Source organism: Podarcis muralis, chromosome 7, assembly GCF_964188315.1.
Source record: "Podarcis muralis chromosome 7, rPodMur119.hap1.1, whole genome shotgun sequence".
NCBI classification, from domain to species: domain Eukaryota; kingdom Metazoa; phylum Chordata; class Lepidosauria; order Squamata; family Lacertidae; genus Podarcis; species Podarcis muralis.
In genome coordinates, this window is record NC_135661.1 from 82764623 (window position 1) to 82783384 (window position 18762).

At 48.5% G+C, this 18762-nt stretch overlaps 1 protein-coding gene across 2 annotated transcripts in view; it reads left to right on the forward strand.

The window, feature by feature from the left end:
* CLPTM1 (CLPTM1 regulator of GABA type A receptor forward trafficking) overlaps positions 1-11749 on the forward strand; it is a 34180-nt gene extending 22431 nt beyond the window's left edge. For both annotated transcript variants that reach the window (XM_028742193.2, XM_028742194.2), the window contains exons 6-14: positions 1000-1085; positions 2245-2365; positions 2937-3181; positions 4155-4248; positions 5076-5266; positions 6850-6945; positions 7695-7830; positions 8878-9045; positions 10290-11749. In XM_028742193.2, the coding sequence (XP_028598026.2) occupies positions 1000-1085; positions 2245-2365; positions 2937-3181; positions 4155-4248; positions 5076-5266; positions 6850-6945; positions 7695-7830; positions 8878-9045; positions 10290-10606 (1454 nt within the window). In that variant the 3' untranslated portion in view covers positions 10607-11749. The remainder of the gene's footprint in view (positions 1-999; positions 1086-2244; positions 2366-2936; positions 3182-4154; positions 4249-5075; positions 5267-6849; positions 6946-7694; positions 7831-8877; positions 9046-10289) is intronic.
* Positions 11750-18762: the final 7013 nt, after the last annotated feature.

The window sequence follows — 18762 nt, forward strand, 5'->3', positions numbered from 1 at the left end:
TTCCTGAGGGTGGAGTGGGAAGTGGCTGCGTGAGAGCAGGCCTTTTCGGTGGTGGCCCCCTGTCTGTGGAATCCTCTCCCCAGAGAGATGTGCCCAGCCCCATCATTGTCACTTGTTAAGTGCCAGGCTAAGACCTTTTCGCTCACTCAGGCCTTTGGTAATTGCCTCCTTCAATGGTGTTCATATTTTACTGAGGTGCACGGGACTTGTCCTAGCACAGGGGTCTGCAACCTTTAAGACAAAAAGAGCCACTTGGACCCGTTTCCGAAGAAAAAAAAGCTGGGAGCCGCAAAACTCGTCATTATAAAAATAACTTTTTTGTCACTTTTTTATTATTTCTTTGTTTGACCCCTCAGAATTACTCCTCCTCATAGAAATAAACGTTAAATTAACAAGTTACCTTTTTGTGTGTGTGTGTGTGTGTGTGTGTGTGTGTGTGTGTGTCTTCACTCCCCTTCAAAACAGTGACCAGCGTACATGCCCCCTTTCAATGCAGTGACCAGCGTACATGCCCCTTACAATGTAGCGGGCGAGCGGGCAGGATGGTGACGTTGGGACGGTGCGTGACTAACGCACGCACCGCCCCCATGCGACGTCACAGCCAGTACAGCGCCCGCCACAGTGGGGAGTGTCGGGGCGCACAATGCGCCTCCTCCCCTCACTAGTATCCGCTCCGGAGCCGCGGCAAAGGTGTAAAAGAGCCACATGCGGCTCCGGAGCCGCGGGTTGCAGACCCCTGGATATTGCTGGATGAGCCTTTCATGCATTGTTCATCGTTTTAAGGTCTTTATTTATTGCACTTGTTTTACTTTAGGAATTTTTTTCTTTTGTACAAAGTGACTGGCAAATGTAGTAAATAATAACAACAACCGTGAGCGATAGAAACCGAGGTTGAAACGTGCTTGTAGTTCTCAGGTTCAGGATAATGCTACTGTCTAGCTTTACCTGCCAGTTGTATTTTGCGTCTGCTTACCTTTCCTTCCCCTTTCTTCTTTGCAGTGATAAATAAGTATAAGCGCAGACGGTTCCAGAAAACCAAGAATCTGCTCACAGGGGAGACAGAAGCGGATCCCGAAATGATAAAAGTAACAATTACTTCTTATCTCAGACCCCCTGCATATCGCCCTCCCCTCTCCGTCCTCCTTTAGCTGTCAATGTCACAGGTTTTTTTTTCCCCCTTCCCAGTGGGCACAGTCCCACGGGGCTTCTGGCTAGCACACCTCCATTCTTTCTGTCCCCATAATTCATCCTTCCCGGATTGTGAGGTTGGCAGCCCAAGGCCCTCTGGCAGAGCTGAGCCTCTGACAAATCGACACTGGTGGCCAAATCACTATGCTTAATGTTGCAGAACTATTTTCATCATTCCTTTCAGTTCCTCACTTCATAATACGCCGAAACCCTCCACCTGCCGTCTTTCTTCTGAAGTGGGGGGCGGGAAATTCCATGAACCGTTCTCGTGTATTTATAGTGCTGGAAAGATAATATTGGGCAGGGTGGGGTGAGATGAAGGCAGGGAGGAAATCTATTACAAACCGCTACAGTAAAAGCCTGGGTTTTTATTGAAACGCTTGGTCTGGAAAAGAGCTCTTTGCAAACTGAGGTTTTGTGGTTCATGCTGGGGGGAAATGTTTTAAGTGATGAGTTGAGGCTTGCCTGTGGTCTGCCCAGAAGCATCTGGCTGCACGCTGTTGGGAACAGGATGCTGGGCTAGATGAATTCTTACGTAATGGGGGGGGGTGAGAACGCCTTTGGGGCTGATTTTGGCTCCCTGCCATCCAGATACAGCCTTTGGGGGGTGTTGGCAAATGAGTGAGAGCGCTATATTTAAGCCTCACTTCTTGCATGCAGCCGACATTATAATTTGTGGGGACTCTCTTAGCCCGGCCTCCACCACCCCTGTTCAAAATAAAGCTTTGCTGGTCACACCTGTGTTGCTTTGAATAGAGTGAGTGCTGGGACCCCTCCAGCTGCCACTTAGAAGGGCTGCGCTTAAGGCTAGCCAGAGGCCTTTGTCAAGCATGTTGGCTTCTTCTGCAAGCCCGTGGCTTCTGATACAGCTAATTAGAGGCCCTCTTCCTTGGCATCTCTAAACATCTTCCAGGCTGTGGCAGGAATAGGAGCCGTCCCTTCTGACAGCATAAGGGTCAAAATTGCTTTGAAAACCTTGACTGTATCTATCTGCAGCCGTCCTGCTGCTGGGTTTGATGTGGAAACTGCTTGCAGTCCTTTACGCTTTTGTTGCAGAGAGCTGAAGATTACGGCCCCGTGGAGGTGATCTCACACTGGCACCCAAACCTCACCATCAACATTGTGGATGACCACACACCATGGGTAAAGGGCAGTGTTCCTCCGCCTCTGGACCAATGTAAGGACAACAGATAATTAGCTCCTCAGGCCGCCCGGGTCACAATATACAGTTGCAGCAGGGAGAGAAGAAATAAAAGCATGACCGTGGCACGTTCCCTTTTGCACACGAGCTCAGGCTGAAACCCGCAGCCTGGAAATTCCTTCCGGTGTGGGGGGAAAAAAGGGTCAACTTTTGCAGCCTGCATGGTTAATTTGAAAATCCAGGTTGTTGGGAAGTTTTCAGTTGTGCTAATCTACCCCCTGAGCTTCAATTTGGTTCTCTTTATGGATGTGTTGAGGGGAGAGGAGAGCCCAGAGACAGACGAAGCATGGAGAAAGGTGCACAAAATTATTTTGAAAGTGATATTTAACGTGTAAGGATATTTGTGCAAACCGCCAGCTCATTTGAAAGAAAATCATGCCGTGGTGCAATGCCGTTGTTGTGACATCATAAATTTATGAAATTGTCAGATGCGGGAGACACCTGGGGTACAGGGCTGTGGGGTTCCTTTTCTGCGTCCCGCTTTGCCTCGGCAGCATCCTGGTCCAGCTGCACAGCACGTCCCCCCCTTGGACTCTCTTTGTTTCAGATGTGAAATTTGACGCGGTGAGTGGCGACTACTACCCCATCTTGTACTTCAACGATTACTGGAACTTGCAGAAGGACTACTTCCCTATCAACGAGACACTGGAGCGCCTTCCTTTCCGACTGTCCTTCTGCCCGCTGTCACTGTGGCGATGGCAGCTGTATGCTGCCCAGAGCACCAAGTCCCCCTGGAACTTCCTGGGGGAGGACTTGTATGAGCAGTCGGATGAGGAGCAAGACTCCGTGAAGGTGAGCAGGGAGTGATGGCAGTGATGCCATTTCTGGGGGGGGGGGGGGGAGCTGGGGGGAAATCTCACACCCGGCAACCAGCGCATACCTTTGGTTTCAGATAGTAAATGGGTAGACGAGCCCTACAAAGCTCAGGACACAAATTGTCATGGCCCTCTATTAGCTGTGGTAGCTCGTTTACCAGAAGTAATGTATAGCCACTTCCGCCCTACAGAGGAGCTGGGGTTGCGGGCTTCATGGCCCCACCATGCGCGCAGTGGGTGGAGGCCAGCCCCCATGTGATTGGGGGGATTCCCGGCCGAGTCACCCCCTGGCCGGCCAATTGGCCGGTTCAGGGGGCGTGGCCTACCCTATAAAGGCAGGACGAGGCCGGGGATCTCCCTCTTTGCTGCTCATCAGCTGGTATAGTTCTGTAGATGGAAGAGGGGAGGTAGCGCCATCACCTGCCCTGCATATTAAAGGGTAGTCCGGATGTGACTGTCCGAAGCCTAGGGAGGTGAGGGCCTAAGGCACGCCCCTAACTGTGACCCAGGGGGAGTTCCTAGTTGATGTGCATCGGCAGGACTCCCCCTACTGGTGGTTAACCCTTTCCGGACTTCAAGTGGACGGGCTGAAGTCGGATATAGTCGGTTAGTTGGCCTAAGCCAATACTGCTCATCACCTGTAACCAATAAAGTTGTGACCTTTTTTAGCCCATTAACCTTAATAATTGTGTCATTATTTCCACCGGGGGGAGTGTGAACTCGCCACGCAATTAGCGTTAACTCTGGAAATGTATACCTGATTCAGATCGAACTAAGCCTTCTACAGCAGAAAAAACATCAGGAGGCTTCCTTTGGTCAGAATTGAGTACATTTCCAGAGTTAATGGTAAATACGTTACATATGACTGGCGTGCTTCTAATTTTGTATATTTTGGGGGTGCCCTGGAAATGCCGGTCTTTCTCATACCCTCTTTTTTTCCTTTCTCCTAGGTTGCACTATTAGAAACCAATCCCTACCTTCTGGCGTTGACAATTATTGTTTCCATTGTACATAGCATTTTCGAATTCCTCGCTTTCAAAAATGGTAGGTTCCACAATATTTGAGCTTCTTCTCTTCTCTCTCCCCAGTCCCCTTTCCCCCTCCTGCCTGTTTAAAGCCAGAAGGTGAAGGGGCAGGGGAGGATGCCGCAAGGCTCTAGCGCAGCTGCCTGTCTTCCTCCTCAGTGCCTTCTGCGCTTCAAGTCAAAGCCACCTCTGGACAGATACCAGCCTAGCCAGCAGTACTGGACGATTGTGGGAGGTGGGTGGCGCTGTGGTCTAAACCAGTGTTCCCCAACCTTGGGCCTCCAGCTGTTTTTGGACTACAACTCCCATCATCCCTCGCTAGCAAGACCAGTGGTCAAGGATGATGGGAATTGTAGTCCCAAAACAGCTGGAGGCCCAAGGTTGGGGAACACTGGTCTAAACCACTGAGCCTCTTGGGCTTGCCGATCAGAAGGTCAACAGTTCGAATCCCCGCAACGGGGTGAGCTCCCATTGCTCTGTCCCAGCTTCTGCCAACCTAGCAGTTCGAAAGCACGCCATTGCAAGTAGATAAATAGGTACTGCTGAGGTGGAAAGATAAACGGCGTTTCCGTGCACTCTGGCTTCCGTCACGGTGTTCAGTTGTGCCAGAAGCGGTTTAGCCCTGCTGGCCACATGACCCGGAAAGCTGTCTGTGGACAAACGCTGGCTCCCTCAGCCTGAAAGCAAGATGAGCGCCACAACCCCCTAGTCGCCTTTGACTGAACTTAACTGTCCAGCAGTCCTTTATCTTTTTACCTTTTACTGGAGGGTTGGGAAGTCGCTCCAGTGAAAAGCTGAAAAGCATTCTTTTCCTTTTAAACCTCTCTTTGTCATCTTCCTTTTTAGATATTCAGTTCTGGAACAGCAGGCAGTCCCTAGAGGGGCTCTCTGTCCGCTCAGTATTCTTTGGAGTATTCCAGTCACTCGTGGTCCTTCTCTACATCCTGGACAACGAAACTAACTTTGTGGTGCAAGTCAGCGTCTTCATTGGGCTCCTGATCGATCTCTGGAAGATCACAAAAGTTATGGATGTCAGGGTAAGAGCTGGACAAGGAGGGCAGTTAGTGCATGAAGGTGTCTGCTCTCGTCTCATCTCTTGTTTCGATGACATGAAATTAGGGTAGTTAAAACAAAACAAAAAATAGGGATGAGATCCAAAAGGATATCTCCTAGCTGGGCAAATGACCAGTACAGTGGTACCTCGGGTTACATACGCTTCAGGTTACATACGCTTCAGGTTACAGACTCCGCTAACCCAGAAATAGTACCTTGGGTTAAGAACTTTGCTTCAGGATGAGAACAGAAATTGTGCTCCAGCGGCGCAGCAGCAGCAGGAGGCCCCATTAGCTAAAGTGGTGCTTCAGGTTAAGAACAGTTTCAGGTTAAGAACGGACCTCCGGAACAAATTAAGTACTTAACCCGAGGTACCACTGTAAAATGGGAGGATCACAGGGTGGTTTTTGGTATTAAAAAAAAATGAGAATATGTAGCATAATAGCAAACAAAACAGTAACATGCAGTTTAAAAGGCCATAGGCTGGCTAATTGAACCAAGGCCTGGTTGAAGAGGAATGTTTTCGCCTGGCACCTAAAGGATACGTAGTGAAGGCGCCAGGCAAGCCCCCCTGGGGAGAGCATTCCAGAAACGGGGAGCCACTGCAGAGAAGGCCCTGCTCTCGTGTTGCCGCCCTCTGGACCTCTCGTGGTGGAGGCACACAAAGAAGGGCTTTGGATGATGAGCGCAGGGTCTGAGTCAGTTCATATGGGGAGAGTAGGTCCTTGAGGTATGTGGTCCTGTCTCAATGTAAGCGAGTGTAAAATAATTGGGGCGAAAGAAACTAACTGATTGGGCGTGAGCTGGCGGTGACTGACTAGGAAGAGAAAGCACTTGGGTAACTGCGCAAGCCCAGCCGTTCAGAACCAAAGAAAAGCCTCGCTTGATCAACCCGGCAGCCCATCTTCCCCAGATCCAGTGGTCAACCAGATTCCTCACAAACAGGGCCAGAAGCACGTACACAACACTTTCCTTCCCAGCAACTGGTATCCAGTGGCGTAGTGTCTCTGAACATTGAGAGTTCCAGGTGGCCATTGCGACTTAAGAGCCATTGATAGCCCTGCCCTCCTCAAATTCCCTGCATCCCTTTTCGAAGCAGCCTGAGAACCAACTTCAGTACATGTTGACTGCCTTGCGCAAAGCAGTCCTTTACTTCACCTGCCCTTGTGCTTTTTCTGTATGAGGGATCGAGAGTTATTTAAAAAGACTCTTGGTAATAGAACCGTTGCGTTAGTTTCTGCTGTTGTTGCTTCTGCAAGATGCTTAGAACTCTGCGTAGACTTCTAGCTATTTCAGAGAAAGCCGGGGATCTGGGACAATTTGAGTGTGAACAGGTTAAGCTGTTCCTGCCACAACCGCATCACATGGAGTTGGGTCAAAAAAGCATTTGGGAATCCCAGTTTCCTGCACATCAGCAGTTCTGGGATGAGGACACTTTTTGCCTCCCTTTGCATCGTGGGCTTCACCTCATTTGCTTCAAGTCCGCTGGATTCCCTTACCTCGGAGTCTTGTCTCTTAACGCCTTTCCTCTCTCTGCTCTTTCCTCCCTCGGATAATGCTGCAACAGCTGGATCGGGAAAACAAAATTGCCGGCATCCTCCCACGCTTGACTTTCAAAGACAAATCGACGTACATCGAATCGTCTACCAAAGTCTATGATGACGTGAGTTTAGCCCCTGCTCTAGGAGAGGGTCCTCTCCAGATACTATGGGGAGGAGAGCTATTTTCCACGGTGGTGATTTGTACAAGTGCATACCGGCTAGGGAATTGGTTGTTTTCATTACTATTGTTGTTGTTGGTTAGTTACCCTAAGGGACGTGGGTGGCGCTGTGGTCTAAACCACTGAACCTCTTGGGTTTGCCAATCAGAAGGTCATCGGTTCGAATCCCCGCAATGGGGTGAGCTCCCGTTGCTCTGTCCCAGCTCCTGCCAACCTAGCAGTTCGAAAGCATACCGGTCCAAGTAGACAAATAGGTACCGCTGCGGCAGGAAGGTAAACGGCGTTTCCGTGTGCTCTGGTTTCCATCACGGTGTCCCGTTGCGCCAGAAGCGGCTTAGTCATGCTGGGCACATGACCTGGAAAAGCTGCCTGTGAACAAACACCGGTTCTCTTGCCCAAAAGCGAGATGAGCGCCCCAACCCCACAGTTGCCTTTGACTGAAATTAACCGTCCAGGGGCCCTTTACTTTGATCTTTTTTTACCTGGGGAAAACTGCAAAAATCTAAAATGCAACTTTGAAAACAGACTAAAATGCTTAGTTACAACAAATTCAACCAAAAAACAACACCACATCACACCTGCAGATGTGGGTGGCTAGTCAGGCACCCCTGGATCTCCCTCCGTTTCTAATTTCCCCAAATGTGGACTTTCCTATTTCTTCTGAACTTGTCTCGATTTGTTCACCTTTGCAGATGGCTTTCCGGTATCTCTCCTGGATCCTCTTCCCCCTCCTGGGTTGCTACGCTGTTTACAGCCTTCTCTACATGGAGCACAAGGGCTGGTACTCCTGGGTTCTCAGCATGCTCTATGGGTTCCTGCTGACTTTCGGTGAGTAACGGGAATATTCCTAAAGCAGCGTTCTGTGTGGAACGGCAGCTTGCATCGCCCCACATGCGGAACTGGTCATCTCCATGTGAATTATGTTCTCTTCGCCCATTAACCCAGGGTTGCCCCAGACTCCAAAGCTTTCTCTCTTCTTTGTTTTATAAACAGAAAAGGCAAATCTCTAGTTATTCTGGAAAGAAAGTTATGGGGGAAAACTCACAGAAACTACCTAAGCAATTTCTGTGAAATTTCCTTTCCTTTCCGTTTTAATTGCATACCGCCTTTCTATATTACTATGCACAAGGCGGTTTACGGGTTTCTTTGTCGAAGAAACAACAAAGACCGCGCACCTTGTAACAATCTGAGCCAATGCAAAAAATGTCATACTAAAAACTTGACTTTAAAATAAGCAACTTATATTAAATAAAGTAACACTCAATAATCCATTAGGATATAATAGTACACAATAAAATTAAAGGTCAGCAAATAAGAATTAAACAAGTATTCAATCTTCGCAGTTACAATAAATAATTCCTAAACTATAATCAATAAAAAAAATAACAGAAATGAGAGTGGGGGTGGTTTGGCTACCTTGTATATTTTTCCTGGTACTGAGGAATGCTCCCAGTGCCCATTAGACAACAACAGAATCAGCCTGTGTGTGTGTGTGTGTGTGTGTGTGTGTGTGTGTGTGTGTGTATAAATTGATCTCCACAGTCTGGACCATAGCTGTCAACCTTTCCCTTTCCTTGCGAGGAATCCTATTCGGAATAAGGGAATTTCCCTTTAAAAAAGGGAAATGTTGACAGCTGTAATCTGGACCAGCAGGACATAGCTGACTTCCCCTAGTAAGCAACAGATTCCTGGGGATGGCCGTGTCTCTTAATTTTGCGTTTTGTCATCCACGCCACCCCGGACACTCTCAATACTTGGAAGTGCACCCACTGGTCAGAAAAGGTTGCTGGCGTCTGCGTTAACTACTCCAGCATTGACTTTTTCTTTCCCTTCCTTCCTTTGTTTTGTTTTGCCCTGCCCTGTCCCCCCTCCCAGGCTTCATCACCATGACGCCTCAGCTGTTCATCAACTACAAGCTGAAGTCTGTTGCTCACCTGCCCTGGCGGATGCTCACCTACAAAGCCCTCAACACCTTCATCGACGACCTGTTTGCCTTCGTCATCAAAATGCCCATGATGTACAGAATAGGCTGCCTTCGAGACGGTAATTCCTCTCCCTCCTGCATCTCATCGTATTCTCCCACCCCGCCTCCTGTGTATCTCAGGGGGGCTTTTTCTATGACCGCCCACCCCGAACCAATGATATCTCACTTGGTAGAGCGTGAGAACCTGAATCTCAGGATCATGGGTTCCAGCCCCACATTGGGCAAAAGAGTCCTGTGTTGCAGGGCATTGGGCTGGATGACCCTGGTGGTCCCTTCCAACTGTACAATTCAGTGATTCTGTTGAGTGATTCCCGGACAATGTGCAGACTTCTGTATATAATAATAATAATTTATTATTTGTACCCCGCCCATCTGGCTGGGTTTCCCCAGCCACTCTGGGCTTCTTCCACCAAAAATTAAAAATACATTAAAATGTCACACATTAGAAACATCCCTAAACAGGGCTGCCTTCAAATGTCTTCTAAATGTCAAGTAGTTGTTTATCTCCTTGACATCTGATGGGAGGGCGTTCCACAGGGCGGGCGCCACCACCGAGAAGGCCCTCTGCCTGCTTCCCTGTAACCTCACTTCTCGCAGTGAGGGAACCGCCAGAAGGCCCTTGGCACTGGACCTCAGTGTCCGGGCAGAACGATGGGGGTGGAGATGCTCCTTCAGGTATACTGGGCCGAGGCCGGTTAGGGCTTTAAAGGTCAACACCAACACTTTGAATTGTGCTCGGAAACGTACTGGGAGCCAATGTAGGTCTTTCAAGGCCAGTGTTATGTGATCTCAGCGGCCACTCCCAGTCACCAGTCTAGCTGCCGCATTCTGGATTAGTTGTACTTTCGGGGTCACCTTCAAAGGTAGCCCCACATAGAGCGCATTGCAGTAGTCCAAGCGGGAGATAACTAGAGCATGCACCACTCTGGCAAGACAGTCTGCGGGCAGGTAGGGTCTCATCCTGCGTATGAGATGGAGTTGGTAAACAGTTGCCCTATGCATACAGGTTCCTGAGTGTTTTTATTTATATATTTTTATATATATGGAAATATTAAATATATGTGCCAAACGGGCTTCTAAGAGGTCTGAGATAGCTCAGTCGGTAGAGCATGAGCCTCTTAATCCTGCTTGTGGGCAAAAGATTCCTGCATTGCAGGGGGTTGGAATAGATGACCCTGGTGGTCCCTTCCAACTCTACAATTCTGTGATCCTTGGGACAAATCTATGGAAAACTCCGAGCCAAAGGGCCCCTCTCTCTCCTACCCTGTTGTAACGCCTGGCATTCCTCCTCCTCCTCCCGCAGATGTCGTTTTCTTCATTTACCTCTACCAGCGGTGGATCTACCGGGTGGATCCGACCCGCGTCAACGAGTTCGGGATCAGCGGGGAGGACCAAGTATCTCGGACCGCGACGCCGAGCGTTGCTCAGCAGGACGGTGGCCCTGCAGTGCTGGCCAACAGGGCCGTCAGGGCGGTAACGGAGGGCCCGGCAAACGGTGCCCCCGCAGCAGCGACGGAGAGGGGAGCCGCCGACATTCCCGCAGCCACCTCGGCGAGCTTGCCAGACGGCGTGGCCGAAGCACTCCCTTCGAAAACGGCGGAGGAGAAGAAGAAAGATTAACCTGCTCCCGCGTTTATTTTTTAAGATCCCTAACCTGACACTCTCACTGTTGGATAATGGACAGAAAGCAAAATGGGTGGGGGAGGCAAGCAGAGTTGCTTCGGCCCTCCAGGGTCCAAAGTGTTTTATTTTCTATTCCAGTAAACACGCGGCGGCAGCTGGGGCGGGTTTTCGGGAGGGGGCGGGGTGGGGTGGGAGGAAGACCGCTTGAAATGTTGGTGGAGTTCGATGTGATAAGCTGTATCCATGAGAGAGAATCCTCACCTCACCCACCCACTTTCCCCCGCCCCTCCGTAAATCTCTATGTTTAAAAGCAAAACTCAAACCAGTAATCATTGTGACCTCCATGCCATTGTGCGGGTATTTAGGACATTGTTATTAAGGAGTTTTCCTCCAAGTTGTGTCTCCGTTTCATAAAGAGAGCTGATGATCAGAACAAAAGATAGCAAAACACCGTTTCTCATCATTACATCCTAATAACAGACTCTGGATTTAATAAATTCATTTGGGTGTTTTAAGTTAATAATAATAATACACCAAAACAACCCCTCTGCTTCTCCCTCCTCCTGTTTCTTCTCACAAGGCTTTAGGGTAAGAAATTTCCTCCAGGACTGTGCATGTGTCACTGGGTGCAAAATCCAGCTTTCATTTAACAGCAAGATTCAGGTTTTTAACACAGTGTTAATTATGTGTGAATTACTTCCTTTGGGATCTTCAGTGGCTTTAGTATTATGGGGGGGGGGATTAGAGATTACCTGCTGTAAATTTCTGTGATGTCTCTCTTAACTGCCCCCCCCCCACCCACACTGATTTTCACATAATGCCAAACCATGGTTTAGCATTACATATAACTCCAGCCCGCCTGCTTAACTCTGGCTTGATAACTACGGCTAAAGGCCATTTGTTAACCGTGGTTCATAGTTTGCAAACCTTAGTTGTCACTAACCAAAGCTTAGCACTACTTCTAAGCCCAGGCCTCCTCCCTGAACTATGGTTAGGAAGCCGTCAACAACCACAAGCCAGACCTGGGAGTGAAGAGCAACCAAAAATTCAAACTGCTCTCAAGGAATGGCTGATCTCACTGTTGTTTTTAACTGTACTGTGCTGTAGTAAACCAAGTTTTGAGTGATCATCTGCCAGACACTTCGACTTTCACTAATGTTTATTAGGTTTGGCATTAACCATGGTTTAGCTTATTGCACAGTTTAAAATTCCCCTCAATTTCCCCCCCCCCCCATGCATTTTAAGGTAAGGTGCATCAAACCTTTGCTTATTTGAGTTGTCTCTCCCCCCCCCCCGCCCCGTGTCTTGTCTTTCCCCCCACTTAAAATAAGGTCACGGAGACCTATGCACAATTTTTCTTTTTAGGCTGCTCTCGTCTTGGATTTACAACGGCTAAACCACAGTGTGGGGGTGCTCTGTTCCTGCTTGGGTCAGCAAAGCTTCCCTCCCCGCAGCAGCGGCACTGCTGCCTCCAAAAATGTGGGTCATGCTGGGTGGACTTTTCCTGGGGGAGGCTCCATAGACACACAGCTTTGCCTCCCTGCATGTGATGATCTCACCCTTATGAGATGGGCTGTTCTTGTTCATAGACCTTTTCTGCAGCTCAGTGCCAGGAAATCTGCTTTGTTGTTGTTGTTTAGTCGTTTAGTCGTGTCCAACTCTTCGTGACCCCCTGGACCCCAGAGCACACCAGGCACTCCTGTCTTCCACTGCCTCCCGCAGTTTGGTCAAACTCATGCTGGTAGCTTCGAGAACACTGTCCAACCATCTTGTCCTCTGTCGTCCCCTTCTCCTTGTGCCCTCCATCTTTCCCAGCATCAGGGTCTTCTCCAGGGAGTCTTCTCTTCTCATGAGGTGGCCAAAGTCTTGGAGCCTCAGCTTCAGGATCTGTCCTTCCAGGGCTGATTTCTTTAAGAAGGAAATCTGCTAGCAACTGCCTTCCTTCCTTCCTTCCTTCCTTCCTTCCTTCCTTCCTTCCTTCCTTCCTTCCTTCCTTCTGCCCAAAGTGAAGGAATGTGATAGCTTAATCCCACTGAAGCATCTGATCAGCCTCTGCTGGCGGGAAGTGTTCTTAGAACTCTGGAACTGCAACGCCACTATCCTGAATTCTGTGCGCAGCTCCAAATTTTACATTAGCGCAGCCGGCCTGCAAAGAAGTGGCTTTTGCTGAGCCCCGGTTATAGATTATTTGGAGACGGGAAGGGAGCGAGTGGCAGCCTCTGGTGCCTCTTGCCAGGCCCATCCTCTGTCAAAATATCTGCCTCATCCCCGGCAGCAACCTTTCTCCTTACGTTATAAAGGGCAGGAAATTCTTTTCAGCCAAACTTGCAGGGAGTCATGCCTCAGGAATGCTCGTTCCAGGAATGTCTCGCAGTTGCATGTGTTGAGTCTGGACTGTCGCTTTGTGGCATCCTAACGGTTTATCTTGGATTAAGGGCCTTAGGGGCACCCTTGTTGCAAAGAACACAAGGAAGGTGGAAGAACGGGGACGCAGGACCAATTTCCCACAGGGCCCCTCCGTGTGAATTCCCTCCCTTTCTCTCTGAAGGAGCACTTTCTCCTGTGTGCTAACCACAGTTTAGCTTTAACCAGCTTCTAACTGGTTTCAATTCCAACATGTTACCGTTTTTATTGGGAATAATAATAATCTGGCTGAAGTATAAACTTGTAGGGGATACAGAGAAAGAGGCAGAGCATTAATACTTTGCTGCGTTAACCATTGGGAGATACTGCTCTGGCTGCACTGCTGTACTCATACAGTTTCTCAGACTCCGGTCAAGTGCTGGCCAGTTGCTGCTTAGCCTTCCTTTGCAGGCTTAAGGACTAGAAACTTGTTTTAAGGGTATAGCAAGGAGCCTCGCCATGCTGAGTTTTGTATCTGGTACCAGTTTCTGTGCCTGGGCAATGGCCGTCTCTGCTCACACTGGTTACTGGGAAATACAGTGGTACCTCGGGTTACATACGCTTCAGGTTACAGACTCTGCTAACCCAGAAATAGTGCTTCGGGTTAAGAACTTGGCTTCAGGATGAGAACAGAAATCGTGTTCCAGCGACGCGGCAGCAGCGGGAGGCCCCATTAGCTAAAGTGGTGCTTCAGGTTAAGAACAGTTTCAGGTTAAGAACAGACCTCCGGAACGAATTAAGTTCTTAACCCGAGGTACCACTATAACAGCATTTTTTTAGAAATGTGCATGCACACGAAAGCTCATACCAATAGCAAACTTAGTTGCTCTCTAAGGTGCTACTGGAAGGAATTTTTTAATAGTGTTTTTAGAGACCATTTCTACACTGCGTTAATTTGCTGCTCAACAACCCATCCAGCACGGGTACAAAATGTACAGGGCTGTATTGGTCTTTAAGAAATAAGAATTGCTGTGTAATGTTAGTGACAGTTCAAGCTGACCAGCTGCAGAGAGCGAAGAGCGCTGCAGGAGATCTTTTCCGCCGGGTGCAATGAATTGTTAACGCTTCTGCTCTGCAGGCAAGATGGAGCTGCCACCACCATGAACTGGCTTAAGATTTGATTTCTACAGACCTTGCAGGCAGCGGGGAGGATGCTGGAGGTTGAAGGGTAGCAACTCATACCTTTAAAATAAAATTTAGAGCTGGGATGAACCATCCGCAGCCTTCCAGATGTGATTGAAGTCCAGTTCACATCAGCCCCTGTCTGCACGGCTGGTGGTCAAGATATTGTGTATTAAGATTTATATCCTCTTCATCAAGAGACACACAGGGTAGTTTACAAAAGTGATGCAACTGGAAGACCACAGCAACAGTTCCCTGTTGCTTTGCATGGAGAACATCCCAGGTTCAGGTTCTGGCTGTTCCAGGTTAAAAGGTTCAGGTGACCCCTCAAGAACCACTGCTAGCATCAGAGGAGATGATCTTGAGCCTCAATAACTGACAGTCTAACCCGGTATTATAAGGCAGTGCTTCCTACATTCCTGAACTCTCAAAGGGGCAAAACTATTTTTGATAAATGGGAAATGGAAGCGGGGGGGGGGGGTGTTGGGTCAAGCAGCGGAATTTCAAGAAATATTTAAGGAATAAGCAAACACAACATCCAGTCACTATTCCAAAATGCAGAAGAAGTGGTGGCTTGGGGTGTGGTTAGATAGGCTCCCCATATTTTGTGAGGAGGGGCTGATAAGCTTTTCTCACATGGTAAATATTTGCAGGGTGTCTCCCAATTCCCCTGGGCTGTCCCACAAAACATGCCAGGGTGTGGCCTTTTGGGAGGGAGCTCTGTTCCATGTAGCTGCCGCAGAAGAAAACATCTGGAACCAGATGTCAACAGCTGTACATGCACACACAGAGAGAGAAAGCCTGTGTTGGAAATGGCATTTTCCATTTTGTGCCCGAGTCCCTTGGAAAGAGCTGAAGACGTTGGGCAAAAGAAACTCTGAACGTTTAGCCCATCTGAGAATGGCCCTCTTTTCTTTTCCAAATGGCCCCAGATAACCCCAGGCTCTTGAAGCTTAAGGGGTTACGCTTCTTCGCTGCAATTTCATATTTTCACAGCTTGTTTTGTTGACCTCAAGTTCTTGGCAAATCAGAGCAAGATCTGGCTTTGCCTTGCGCTGGGAGTGTCTGTTTGGCAGCCTCCATAGCTATTGGGTTACCAGATGTGTGTCTGTAAGAGAGAAGGGACTCTCCTGCCCCTTTTGCATTAAAGGAAGGATTTTGGCTGGGGTAAATTTTCCTGCTCCAGCAGCACCCGGTAGAAAATCAACTCCAATAAACAAAATGGCCGTCCCAGTACAGGACAGGGGACCTGTTGAACCGCCAGGTGCTATTGGACCCCAACTCCCATCATGCCTCACTGTGAGCCATGCTGCCTGGGGCTGATGGGAGTTGGAGTTCAACGTCAAGGCCTATTGCTTCTCTAACCCGGGTAAAGGTAAAGGGACCCCTGACCATTAGGTCCAGTCGTGACCAACTCTGGGGTTGCGGCTCTCATCTCGCTTTATTGGCCGAGGGAGCCAGTGTACAGCTTCCGGGTCATGCTAAGCCGCTTGTGGCGAACCAGAGCAGCGCACGGAAACGCCGTTTTCTTCCCGCTGGAGTGGTACCTATTTATCTACTTGCACTTTGACGTGCTTTTGAACTGCTAGGTTGGCAGAAGCAGGGACCGAGCAACGGGAGCTCACCTCGTCACGGGGATTCAAACCACCGACCTTCTGATCGGCAAGTCCTAGGCTCTGTGGTTTACCCCACAGCGCCACCTGCGTCCCTTTCTAACCTGGGTACAGGTAACTAAATTAGAGGGCATTGCCTTTTCTCACAAGGTAACAGTGCCCGCATGTGAGAAAGAAAGGAAGAGGGACCAGAATGTATTTTTTGAGCCCAGTTTCCAGACTTTGAGGGTTGCAATGATGTAACTGACCCTTAATCTGTTTACAATATCTGAGGGGAGGAAATGGGTTTAGTCATGACCCACCGAAAGGAGAAACAGACAAAACTTTGCTCCACGCCGCCAGAAATTCTTTGCCAGAAACCGTCCCCTTTCATGAGGGATCGTGGCGGAAATTTTTTTGTAGAGGATGACTTGTTCGTTAGACAAGGCACAGTCTAGCCCTCTGTGCTGTAATTTGAAACAGGGCTCAACTCCTAGCAGTGATTTACATGACAGTGCCTAGAACAGCAGCAGCAACAATAAGGGTGTCTCTGAGATTATGCAGAGTGCCTTTCCTTCCACCTGGGAGTCAAAATCATGGCTGTTTTCTGCGCTGACCTGAGAAGAAGGGGAAATGTTTCCGGGACAGAGGATGTGGTTTCCTGGCAGGCATAAAACCCATTTCATCCACAAATTTAGATATTTAAACCCCCTCCCCTTGAGGCAAGCTACTGCTTCCACATTTAATGCCAGATTTGTCTTAATAGGCAGCGTCACAGAGCAAGTTCTGGACTTCCGAGCCTAAATATTTAGCATTGCATTACTTAAGCTCCCCCGCCCCTGCCCTGCTTTTTGAGTGTTCACACTTTAAGTATCGAAAAGTGTAAAATAATTCGGTTGTCACGCATTCAAACATAATTACAGGTAGGTAGCCATGTTGGTCTGCCGTAATAGAAAGAAAATAATAAAATAAAATAATTCCTTCCAGTAGCACCTTAGTCGGTCTCTAAGGTGCTACTGGAAGGAATATTTTATTTTATCTTATTTATCTATACACATAACTCTGCAGCCAAGATACTCATTAGGATCTTGAGGACCACTGCTTTTGCTTTAAAAAATAAAAGCTAGCTTCTCCCCTCTGCCCAGTTACAGAGACTGAGGAGGAAGAGAGACTCCTGAAAACATTAAATTATGAAGCATTCTCAGATGCAACTGCAGTACTGATACATTGCCGCCAGGAGGTGCTCCAGGAACCACGCAAATCAAAATCTACAATTGAGAAGAGGGAACCATAAGAATGGAGCGCAAGTGTTGTTGTTTTTTTACAGAGCCGACTGGAGCCCTTTGCATTATCCTTGCATTATCAGCGTGTGTTCCTGAGAGAGAGGGCTGAGGAGGAGCACTCTGCTCTATTCTATCCTTGCAGGACTGGCTCTACTGTTAAGCAATGTGAGGCGGCTGCTTCTGGTGGCAGATGCTGAGGTGATGTCCCCTCTCCAAAAGGAAAAAGGGGAAAAAACCTTCCTACTAAGCATGCTGGCTGCTCCCAAGCCCATGAGCTAGCATCCCTGCACATCCATGCCTGATGGTTGTCCGTCCAGCCTAGTCACGCAGACAGCCAGTGGTTGGAGTGTCAGACCAGGACCTGGAAGAGCAGGGTTCAAATCCCTCCTCCGCCATGAAGCGTACTAAGTGGCCTTAAAGGTAAAGGGTAAAGGGACCCCTGACCATTAGGTCCTGTCGTGACCGACTCTGGGGTTGCGGCACTCATCTCGCTTTATTGGCCGAGGGAGCCGGTGTACAGCTTCCGGGTCATGTGACCATCATGAGTGAGCCGCTTCTGGCGAACCAGAGCAGCACACGGAAATGCTGTTTACCTTCCCACCGGAGCTGTACCTATTTATCTACTTGCACTTTGACTTGCTTTTGAACTGCTAGGTTGGCAGGAGCAGGGACTGAGCAACAGGAGCTCACCCCGTCACGGGGATTCGAACCGCCGACCTTCTGATCGGCAAGTCCTAGGCTCTGTGGTTTAACCCACAGCGCCACCCGTGTCCCCTGAGTGGCCTTAGGGTTCCTTATTTTTAAACCAGACTTGGACCACACAGCCCTTCAAACAGAGGACTGGTCTCTGTGAAGTCGGATGCACTGTGGTTTTACTTGAAACAGGCATCTCTTTCTGTGCGAGAGTGAAAGGATTAGAAGATAATCTTTTCTGTGCGAGAGTGAAAGGATCAGAAGATACACTCTTTGATCTGCAATCAAAGCAAGTTATCTCTTTTATTCCTCAGGGCTAGTGGGGTTTTTTTCACATATACATTTAATCCGTTGATCAACGAAAACCCACACGGTGGAATGAGATTTATTTAGTCAGGCAACAGTTGTGACAATAGCACAATCCCTTCTGGGGTTGTTAACCCAATTCCCAAATCATTTTTTCTTCCAGGTACTGAGACCATTTCCCTAAAGTCCACTTAAGTATCAAAACCTTGTAAATGTTCAGAAATGCCTCTTGCTCCTGTCCTTGATTTCTCCATCTGCCGGGGAGGCTATTCGGTTATCTTTGCTGCCTCAAGGAAAACGCTCTGTCCCTGCCAGGGAAGAAGTCTTCTTCCAGGGTCACGCTATCAACTCCCTTCTTACTCCCTCCGGACAAGGCGTTTGCTGTTTCCCTAAGGCGGGCAAAGGTTGCTCTTCCATTGTGAGGCCAGCCAGAGAGACACTTAAACATTTTTTCCAAGTTTAAAAGGAAAGAAGGCCTCAGGACGCATAGGGCTTGCTGTTAGATACTTATACAGTACCTAAATTTTTCTAAGCACTGTGCATATATGAAAAGATAAACCCATCCCTCGCCTGCAGGCTCACAATACAACAAACAGTTGTTGTTTTTCCCTGGAAATTTTATTTACAACATAACATAAACCCCCCACCCCCAGTACAGAAATACAATAAACATAACATACAAACAGCCAAATAAAAGATTTCCGTTATCCAGTATCTGGCCTCCTTATTTACTTCTTATAAGTTGTTTCCTTTA